At 46.5% G+C, this 11,525-nt stretch overlaps 1 protein-coding gene across 2 annotated transcripts in view; it reads left to right on the top strand.

Annotated features, from left to right (window-relative positions):
- The window catches only part of Il20rb (interleukin 20 receptor subunit beta), a 30,393-nt gene extending 28,295 nt beyond the window's left edge, over window positions 1–2,098 (top strand). For both annotated transcript variants that reach the window (XM_031344643.1, XM_031344644.1), the window contains exon 7: window positions 579–2,098. In XM_031344643.1, the coding sequence (XP_031200503.1) occupies window positions 579–695 (117 nt within the window). In that variant the 3' untranslated portion in view covers window positions 696–2,098. The remainder of the gene's footprint in view (window positions 1–578) is intronic.
- The last annotated feature ends 9,427 nt before the right edge of the window (window positions 2,099–11,525 follow it).

Below are 11,525 nucleotides of genomic sequence, written 5' to 3'. Positions count from 1 at the left end.
CCCCGAATTAGATCCGGTGGTAGGAGGATAGAGCCTCTCCCCCCGGAATTAGATCTGATCTTTTGTGGGACTGTTCTCTGAGAAAAACACTGACTCAGCAGGGCCATGTGGGAATTGCTAGACAGAGGGCCAAGAGAGGATCTCAGCAGATTCTAGGAGCCACTGACCTAAGGGGTTGGGTTGTCCTGGAGGGTTTTGCTTCTTTAAAGTTAACAAGGGCTGGGAAGATGTGAGGATCAGGGTTCGGATCCTCAAAACCTATATAAATGCTGAATGAGGGGTCAAGGAAAACTTACAATGTCATCGTAGGGCCTGAACATATGAGCACATGCATCCATCTACACATATGAGAACACAGAAACACACATACACATACACACACACATGCATACATACATACACACAGGGACACACACATACACACACATGCACACACACACACACACACACACACATATGCACACACACACATGTGCTTGGAAAGGAAGTTAAATAGTAGGGATTTCTATAATAGTCTTTGTGGCTACCACCGTTCAAGCTATGCCTAATGAATGATTTTTATGAAAATGAATTTTTAGAAAATAACCAGTTCATCCCAGAAGCTAATCAGCTGCAGGAAGGAGGAGGTGGACGCCTGTGCAGTGTCTATGCTGTCCTCGGAGCATCTCTTTGGGGTCTGGATCTCACAGACTTGAGAAGGACCTGATGGACCCAGAACCCTGGATGGGGAGGGTTGTGTTTCTGTTTTCCTCTGTGGACAAAGGACAAAGAGAAGTAACAGGAGCCTGCTGGGTGCGTGTCTAGCGGCAACCATCAGAGGCAAGGTGGCGTGACCGTCCAAGAATGACAGAAATAGTCTGGAGAAGTGATCCCCAGACCCACAGTTACCATATGTTCACTGAATGATAGTGGGTGGAGAAAATGGCTTCATCCCTGCGGACCCCCGCTTGGTCACCTGTAGTGGGGGATGAACAAGACTCTTTAAATGGTTTCTCCCCTCATCTCTGTGTGTATACAAACCAGCACTTGCAGGCTGGTAAGGAGACTGGTGGCACTGTGCCCGATTGTGAGTCCAGATCTTTCGGACTGTGGGGCATACGTGGGTACTAAGAATGATACGAGTCCTCAGCTGGATGCATAATCTCAGCACTTAGGAGGAGCGTGAGAGAAAAATCACAGCCTGGACAACACAGCGGGACCCTGTGTGAAGTAAAGAACCGAACAACCAAGAGTAATAAGCCTCTCCCATCAAACCAGACTCAGACCCACTGTTGATTCAGACTTCCCTCTTTACCAGAGGAAACCTGAGGAGGGAAGGAAGAATGGGAGGGCCATTTCACTTCAAGCCAAATCCTGGCTGAAGAGATAGGTCAGCATGCTCTGATGAGGATGACATCAAGGGAAGTCATAGCCCGTCCATGATGGGACACGTGTGGATGTTGCTCTGGGTTCATGAACCATCATCAGATCCTAGGACCTTGTCCACAGTGAATCCCATGAGCTCTCTTCCTAAGGTCAATTCACTCAGGGTTTCTCAACCCCTCCCAGATGCTCATCAGGAACCCCTGACTAGAGGCATAACCATTTCTTACTACCTCCAGGCAGGGAGGTAGGGGTTGGGGACAGCTTTGGTCAGAGGAGGATGAAGGGAGGTGGCTTCATCTCTCTCTGTGGAGTCAGGCTCACTGCCACCTCCCAACTCTGGAACCTGGAGCTGGCTTGTCTCTGCCCCAACTTCCTGGGCCTCTCCAGCCAGACAAGGGTAGAGACAGTGTCAAAGCTTCAACCAGGTGCTTCCTGTCTGTCTTCAGCACAGATGCCAACGACTCTGTCTCTACCTTGGGGACTCCAGGAGAGAGGGCAGATATGTAGGGGGGTGGGCTGAGGCTCCCTGCCTTTGTTCTGTTCTGCCTTGACCCTTTTGTGAAGTGTGTGTTAAATTTTGTATTTCAACTGTTCTGGAAACATGTGCTGTTTACAGAATTAAAAACTGCATACTAACATTGGCCTTCATCTTTTCTCCCCTCTCTTCCCTGCCCCCTCACCCCAGGGACCTCACTCCTCTGTTATCTAAGCTGAGAATAAAGAAATAACCCCAGCCTTCCTCCTCTCTTACAGTTTCTCATGGGGTACTACCGGTCTTTTTTGGCCTCTGTAGTTACACAGATACCTCTTTCAAACATTCTATTGTCTCTTCGGGTCCCCAGTGTGGTTATTGGACCCCCAACGGAACATCAGAAATAGAGCTTACTCCTGATGGGGCATAACTACCTCCTCAAAGCTGGTTTACTCTCTCCTGGAACCCTCTTTCCTCTCTCTACCTAACAGTTTTTAACTGTCAGCTTGATACTATCTAGACTCACGTAGGAAGATTCTGAGTGAGGGACTGTCTAGATCAGGTTGGTCTGTGCTCACGTCTGTGGGGGATTAAATCTTGACTGTATTAACTGATGTGGCCCGTGCTCACGTCTTGACTGTATTAACTGATGTGGCCGGTGCTCACGTGGAGGCTTCCCACAGACCTAGGCTCCCTACTTGTGCCTTCGCAGAACACTTTCTGCCATCCAAAACCAAAATCCTGCTTCATGGAGCTTAGATTTCAACGAACAATGGGGAGATGATTGAACAATAAGGTATTATTAGTAAGTGAATTATCAGTATACTGAGAGTCTATAAGCCTTACGAAAAAGTGTAAAAGATAGAGCATAAGATAGGCCTGGGGCAGGTCGCAGCCCTCTCAAGATGAAAATGAATGCTAGCGCCTGAACCCACACTCCTGTCCTGCAAACACCGGAACCCACACTTCTGTCCCCATGGTGTGAGAGATTATGTGTGACTTGAGTCACAGTAACTTGGCAACAAATCCTCAGGGGTGTGTGGTCTAAAACAAAAATTTATTCAGTGTTTGTACTGTTTCTATTGATAGTTCTTTTAAAAGTTATTTTCCTAAGCTATCTGATAAAGCAAATGAATATTCTTTATTCTTAAAAAACCTGGGTTTTGCCGGGCAGTGGTGGCGCACACCTTTAATCCCAGCACTTGGGAGGCAGAGACAGGTGGATTTCTGAGTTCGAGGCCAGCCTGGTCTACTGAGTAAGTTCTAGGACAGCCAGGGCTATACAGAGAAACCCTGTCTCGAAAAACCAAAAAAAAAAAAAAAAAAAAAAAAAAGAACTTGGCTTTTGGGATCAAAACTGTGGAGGTTTCAATTGTGGACGTTGGAATTTGTGTAGGAACAGTGAGTGTGTTATTAGAACCAAATCTTTGATGGCCAGAGTTAATGTCAACTTAAGATAAGCTAGAGTTATCTGAGAGGAGGGAACCTCAGTTGAGGAAATGCCTCCAGAAGACCGCAGGACATTTTGTTAATTAGTGATCAAGGGGGGGAAGGCCCAGCTCACTATGGACAATGCAATCCCTGGACTGGTCTTTCTGGGTTCTCTAAGAGAGGCAGGCTGAGCAAGGCCAACAGCCTCTGTGTCAGCAACTGTCTCTGGGTTCCTGCCCTGCTTGAGTTCCCACTCTGGCTTCCTTCTGTGGTGGATTGGAAGTGTAAGCAAAATAAACCATTTCTTTCCCAAGTTACTTTTCATCATTTTTTTTTTAAAAAACATTAATAGAAATCTTAAGACAAAAATAAACAAGGTAATATGGAGTCACACCTGCATGAAATGCACAAGTCTTTTGTGCCACCTGAAGTTGGAAGTCATACCACTTGAAACTCATAGGCAGATAGTTTGGTATTAAAAAAGTTCTTCTGCTTTTTCCTGCTGGAATGGCAGGGTAGAATTGTTCCCCCTCCACAATGCATACCAATGACATTTTGGTTCTCAACATTGTTTATCTTCCAAGAAGTCAAGGTTTTCTTTTGTAGAACAATAGCTAATTCCGTGTCTGGACTGGGACAGAAAGGCTCATGGGAATTCTAGAATATTTATGCCTTGCTCCATCAGAAAATCAAGTTTTGAACAATTGGGTCAGTCAAAACCTTACATAACCAGTTTAAAAGGAGTTTCTACTGGCCACAGGTGGGACAGAATTGAGCACACCAAGGAGAAAGGCTACCCAAGTAGACGATCGGACAAACATTCTCAAGATGAATTAAGTCCAGTGAGATGACTTAGATGGCTAAAGGCATTGGCAGAGCATTGGCCTGGAGACCTAGCTTCAACCTGCTTCAGAAACCACTGAGAGCACAAGGAGGGAGTGAATGCCACAAAGTTATTCTCTAGCATTCACACAGTGGCATAAACACACATACACAGACACACACACACACACACCCTCAACATATATACAAAAGTAAATTGAAAAGGAGCAACAGTGTGTATTTCTGCTGCAAACTTGTCAGGTCTTGGATAGTATCCATGTCCAAAAAAACCCTGACTGTCTTGGCTCAGCTCAAGGAAGACTATAGAAGGATTATTGGTGATTAGATAAAAGCCAGCGTTCCTCAGGAAATTGGAAAATGGGTTTCCCTCTGCCTAAAGGATTCATTTCCCTTGCCTCTGGCAGAGGGGACATATGGCTGTCCACTGATACATACCCACGGCTGCATATCAAAGTCTGTGCTGGCCTCTAGGTTTCCTCAGACCCTATTTACACCCCAAAGCCCAGGTTAGCATCCTGGCCCTTCCCACTCCTCCCCCACTATGCTAACTTCCAGGCTGCCTCCGTTCACAGGTTTCCCTCCTCCCAGAAACCCATCAGCTCTCTCTATAACAGCCAAGACTTTCCCCCTTCCTCCATGCCCTGTTCTATACTATTCTCCTTGCTACTCTGGCTAGTGTCTATACTATTCTATGCCACACACACCCTTCTCTCTGCTCCCAATGTCCTGGTCATGCCCAATCTGCTTCTTTCTCCCTCTCTGCTCTGGGCTCTTCCAGGTGCCTCTGGATGTTTTTTCTCTCTCTTATTCACAATAAAAACCTTCCCCTAACCGTGGATAGGCCATTTTGGTGGCTTTTTTACTGCGTCCTCGCTCACAGTACTCATTTGCGTTGGGTTTATTGGCGCACCCGTTTTATCTTTGGAAAATACCAGCAAATGCCAAGAGGTCAGTCACAGGCCGATTTCTCCGCCACCAGTCCCTGTCTCCAGACACCACCTGCGTCCACCTGCAGGCCGGTAATTGCCTCTGGGTTCTCCATCGATTGTTTCCCACACCTTACTGTCCCGACTTTACTGTCTAGTCAAAGTTCCTTGCGAAACTTTCCGTTTTCCTGAGGAGTTGCAATGCGGATGACATCTCGCCTCTGTGATACTCCTCTCTGTCTTTTTAAAATAGGCGTCTTGTGTTCTGTGGGCCTATTTCCTTCTTTGGCCAGTGTGACTTTTCTGGGGATGCGGATCTCTTTCCTTTGAATCCGGCCTGACCTGATCCGGTGGCCCAATTCCACCGCCCACCCGGAGGGAAGCGACTTCATCGCGTCTACGGGAGTCTGGTGCCACCTTGTGGTGAATTCTGAAAAAATCCGCTTGTTTCCCCACTAGAGAGGAAGCTCCCTGGGCTTCCTGATGAGAGAAAGGGGAAAAAAGGTCAAGCTAGTTTTCCCGGAACCAAGGCTCAGTTGGAGAAAGTCCCTAGGGCTAGGCCGGAACACAGAGTTTCCATCGTCACTTGCAAGTTTAGCTGCCACCATGTCCTCGCTCTGCATCCCTGACACCAGAACATGTGCCCAGTGATCCCTTTACTCTGCCTCTATTTTACTCTGTAAGTCACTCACCTGGATCCTAGCCCTAGGGGGACTGGAATTCGAGGTCAGTCTGGGCTACATGGAAAAAAAAAAAAAACATTTGTTTGGAAGGAAAGAAGAAGGAAGAAAGGGAAGGAGGGAGGGAGACAATGACTATGACGAGGAAGCTGCCGAAACAAAACCTAACCCAAATTAAGTTATCCCTCTCCCTTTTTGATTTACACCCTTTTTGATTTCTAGCTTTTCTCTGGACCAGACTGAGTTTCTAGGGGTCCTCTTTAGTTCAAGGGCCAGCAGCAGTAGGAAACCCTACTGTGGCCTCGTCATTCATGCTAAAGCATTGTGCACACTCAGTGACGTCGGAACAACATCTGTGATGACCAAACTATTAGGTTTGGTTTGGTTTTTCTTGCTCCTGGGACCCTGGCGTTTCCTTGCCAGAGTGGGAGGCTCACAAGAAGATGCAACATTCTCTCCTTGCATTAGCAAGCAGTCGGAAACTCGCATTCCACACTGAAGAGAACAGAAGCCCTCCAGGGACCTGAAATAGCACGAGGTAGCTCTTAACCTTTGCTCTGGTACCTGAGCTGCTCACCTACCACACACTGCAGGCTTCCAGATTGCCTAGGGACCGTCAGCAAGTTTTGCATACTTGCTCATCATAAGGTCGAGCCTGCTGCCTGAGCTGCACAAGGCCCCTCCCCCGCCTAGATCAATTTGTCCAAAGTTCAAAGATACTTTTAGGTTTACTTTGAAACCTTAAAGCTCCTAGAGAATGCTGAGTCAGGGCTTGTGGCTTCATAATTGATTTCAGGGGACGGTTTGGGATTCTCTAGGAACAGCACCCAGACAGAATCTCCATCCAGTGCCACTGTGATGACAAATAATGTCATCACAGGCCAGATGTGGTGCCCCACATCTTTAATCCCAGCACCCCCGGAGGTAGAGTCAGGCAGATCTCTGTGAGCTCGAGACCAGCTTGGTCTACATAATTGAGTCCAGGATGGCCAGGGCTATGCTGAGAAACCCTGTCTTGAAAAACAAAACAAAACAAAAAAAGAAATAACTGTCATCTCTCACAAGAACATACATGATTGTGAAGTTTTCACTTTTAAAAGGTGGATCTCCTCAACACACTGTGACTCCCCCCTCTTTTTGTTCTCTTGTATTCATTCCCATTTGGGAAAACAACAACAACAATAACAATAACTAAACACCTCCACCTCCATTAAAATTTCTGCAGATTCTACCCTGAGCTAAAAGCTCAAAGTAAATGTATTCACATTGAACAAAAATGCCAGGAACTCATGTCGGCCCATGTGAAGTAGTGAAATCCATAGGAAAAAGGAGTCGATGTCACGGGGGTCCTGCAGCCAGTGTGGAGATGGTGTGTCAGTAAGTGCTCGGTACACTTGAAAGTCAGGAGTCTAAGATGGTATACAAATAGACACCGTCTGTACCGAGCTGCTGACGAGGAGGCGGAAGAGCTGTTGGTCACGTTGGTGTCACGCGGCCATCACCCCTAACTCTAGACAAAACAGAAGAGGAAGCACCCAAGGAGAACACAAATGGACTGACTTGGCAACAGAAATGTGTGGCTGGTCTGTAGCTCAGTGGTTGTGTGGTGGTATGGGAGGTCCTTGGTTTGATCTTTGGTACACTGAGATATCTTTGATCAGGGCTGTAAAACTGATTCCTGGAACCTGAGTTTGATGGGGGCTGGCTCCTGGCTCCTGGCTAGGCTTTATTTGTTTCTGCACACAGCTCTTAAGTTCACAGCTAATGGGCTGTTGAAAAATAAACTTGTTTGAAATCTGTGTCTCATTTTTACAACAGTGATTCAAAGCAGGATACTTTCTGAGAAAGAGCACAAATCTCAAATAAACCCGAAGGTGACAAACAGTGAGTGTCATCAGTTCCAAGAATATTGAAGTGTTCAGCTTTAGTCATGCTGTGTGCTTGTATACACACATACACACACACATACACACATACACCACGCACATACACACGCACTACACACACATACACATACCACACACACATACACACACACACCACATACACACACACATACACACATACACCACGCACATACACACACACACACCACATACACACACACATACACACATACACCACGCACATACACACGCACTACACACACATACACATACCACACACACATACACACACACACCACATACACACACATACCACACACCCACACACCACACACACACACCACATACACACACATACCATATACATACACACACATACACACACACCACGCACATACACACACACTACACACACATACACATACCACACACACATACACACACACACCACATATACATACATACCACACACATACACCACACACACACACCACATACACACACATACCATATACATACACACACATACACACACACATACACACACACACCACGCACCCACACACCACACACACACACCACATACACATACATACCATATACATACACACACATACACACACACATACACATACCACACACACATACACACACACCACATATACACACATACCACACACATACACCACACACACACACCACATACACACACGTGCCATATACATATACACACATACCACACACATATACACACACCATACACACATACACATACATCACACATACACACACAAATATACACACACATCACACACACACATACCTCATACACACACATACATACACACACCACACACATACATACACATGCCACATACATACACACCACACACACACATATAAACACATATACACACACACACTCTGAAAACTTACAAACTTGGATTTTTTTGCTGGGGAGATGGCTCAGTGGGTGGAGCAGTTGTTACACAAGTGTGTGGAGTGGGCCTAGGATCTCCAGAACTCCCGTAAACACTGAGTGATGGTGGTGACAGGCCTACAATTCCTTCTCCCAGAAGGCAGAGACAGCAAGTCAAGCTAGGTGGCCAGCTAGACTAGCTGCATAGGTGAGCTTTGGGTTCAACTAAGAGATTCTGCCTCAGTAAATAAAGTGGGGAGTGCAGGCTTAGAGTCTTCAAAACCTACTTTAGTAAGGGTTCTTAAATGCTTCGGAAACCCTTCTAGCCTACCAACCAAAGGCAGAGGAGAAGAGATGGTAAATAGGACAAGGGGATGTGGACCTGTTTAGAAGTATTTCTTTGGGTCAATTCTAATCTTCAGCAGTCCACTTCAGTGGTGTCAGGATGCCACACATGAATCAACAGTGGTGGCACGATCCAGCAGAAACAGCCAGGCCTCTGAAGAATTAGTGTGAGTCAGCAGGAGCTACTAGACCCAGCTAGGACCAGGAGAAGTTCTCTGTCATGCCTCTCTCAATGAAGTGAAGATCAGCAAAGATGCCAGACCAACAAATCTGGCTGAATAAGCATGCTATCACTGCCCATTGAGTCCCATTTGTACTCTTCTCCAAACACCACCTGTCTTCCCATGGGTCTCACCTCAGCAAAACACCAGGAAAGTCTGCATCACATGACACATCCAGGAACTTCCACCTCAGGGAAGTGATCAAGAAAGATACATAACATCGTCCTTGTGCCTCTTTAGGCACGTGAACACAAACACCTGCACGTGCACACAACCCACCACAAATGCACACATACACACACATGAGAGCTAACACACGCATGCACATACACACACGCACATGCGTGTGCACACATAAACACACACACATGCACACACATACACAAGAGCTAACACATGCACATGCACACACACACGAGAGCTCATACACACGCATGTGCATGCACATGCACACACATGCACACACACAGGAGCTCTCTCTCACACACATGCATGCACACACTGACGCACACGCACACGCTTGCACACACACAACTGATAAGTAAAATACTGAATAAATAAAATAACCAGATTTCCTTAAGTACAACAGCAATTCTAAATGTGTACAAGACATTGGTAACTATTCATGAAAATGGTGGGAAATCTGAATGAGCTGTAAGAAGGTGAACTTTTATGACCTCTTATGATAAGGACTACAGAGTTAGCACAAGAAGTAACTGAACGGCATGAGGGACAGTTTGCCGCTGACACACACAGTTTGCCAGTAGCACATGCCATTAGGATTTACTTTCTATTTTCAAACTAAATATTCACTTTTGGTTCGGATTTTACAATCAAGGGTTTGAATTTTTTTTTTTTCTAAGTCAGTGCCCATTTGCTTAAGCCTCAGGTCTGAGCAGGCCCTGGGCAGCCTAGCACAGCACTGTTCCCTTCTGTGTCTGTGTGGCCTCTGATTCCCTTAACCCATTTCCTCCTTGGATGGGTTGCTTCTTTCTTCTTTCTCCACACCTCCGAAGGCCCTTACTGACCCAAACTATCTCGGCTCCTGAGCTTTGTAGCCATCTGAGAACCAACATCTTGAACTTGGGTACCCGATTTAGATTCCACCAAAAGAGAATCTGCTTGAGCCAGCACTTAAGTGGGTGCCCATCCTGAGTTAGGTAATTTGGCTCAGAAGCCAGAGCCCATCCCTGCAACCAGTGGAATCCACAGGGCGAGTGGAATCACCAAGGTTCCTTTCTCAGGGAACACTGAGATCTTTTGGGTCCAGGTGAAGGCTGTTTTAAAGGGGATGTTCCATATTCACCTCACTGCAAACCCTCAGTGGTGCTGTTGCTCTCTCTCGGGGCTTCCCTGAGGCAGGCAGGAGGCTGGGCAGAAGCCTGGGGATGAGGGACTGGATGACAGGGTCAGGTAAAGCCCCGGTCTACAGCGGCAGGGCTTTCCCAGAATGCAGCTGGGAAATGTAGCAATAGAATCATAGAATAGAGGTGTGGCCGGAGGGAGTGAGAATCCTGATGGCTTCCACCAAGCAGGCCAGAGGGCACATAGAAAGTGTGGGTACAGCTGGTGGGACCAGATTCCAAGACCTTTGGCCAGTGTGTCTGGATTCAGAGGGTTCTCCTCCTAACTGGAGCCTGATTCTCTGTGGTTGCTATTCTTGGCACATGGCTGAAGGAGAGAACCAACTCCCACATCTTGTCTTCTGACCTTTACAAGTGTGCTGTGGCACACACACACACACAAACCCACACTCATACGACATGGGTAATTTTGGTGATTTTGCATACCATCTAAATGTTTTAACACTTTCATTTAAAACTGATGTACAATATAATGATGGACAATAATATTTGTACTGATAATTTTCATTGGTTCTCTACCCCCCATTCAGAACATCTTTACTTAAAGGTGAGAAACCCAGAAAGAGGCCACAAGTGAAATGAAAGAACTTGTATATCTGCCTGTAGTGACATATTTTCCCCCCACTGTATCCTCAAAAAGCTCCACATATTGTGTGTTTGATCCTGCCTGCGGTTGAAGTATTAGTCAATGAAGATGGCGGCTGGAGCCCTGGAGACAGGGATGATGAACTTCTTTGGGGTTGTATTGATTTTGAGGTGCTGGGCTCACAAGATAGGAGGCATAAAGATCCTGATCTGGGGTGGGAATCATTGTTAGGGCCATGTCAGTGGTTGGGACAGAATCTCATTGCCTAGAGCTTGGAAAGGCTCAAGTGGAGATGAGTGGAAGGTAGTGGCTTGCTCCTCCCAAAGTAGGTGAGCAAGAAAGTCAAGGATTGAGTAACCAGTCACCTGGGGAAGCGCTAAAGTGGACAGTCTCCAGCCTCCTACAGAGCACTTGAAGATGATGAATGTGGTGCATACCATAAGATTAAAAAAGGAAAGAGAGAGAGAGAGAGAGAGAGAGAGAGAGA

The sequence above is a fragment of the Mastomys coucha genome, unplaced genomic scaffold (genome assembly GCF_008632895.1).
Source record: "Mastomys coucha isolate ucsf_1 unplaced genomic scaffold, UCSF_Mcou_1 pScaffold23, whole genome shotgun sequence".
Lineage (NCBI taxonomy): Eukaryota > Metazoa > Chordata > Mammalia > Rodentia > Muridae > Mastomys > Mastomys coucha.
This window is presented reverse-complemented; position numbering and strand designations above follow the sequence as displayed.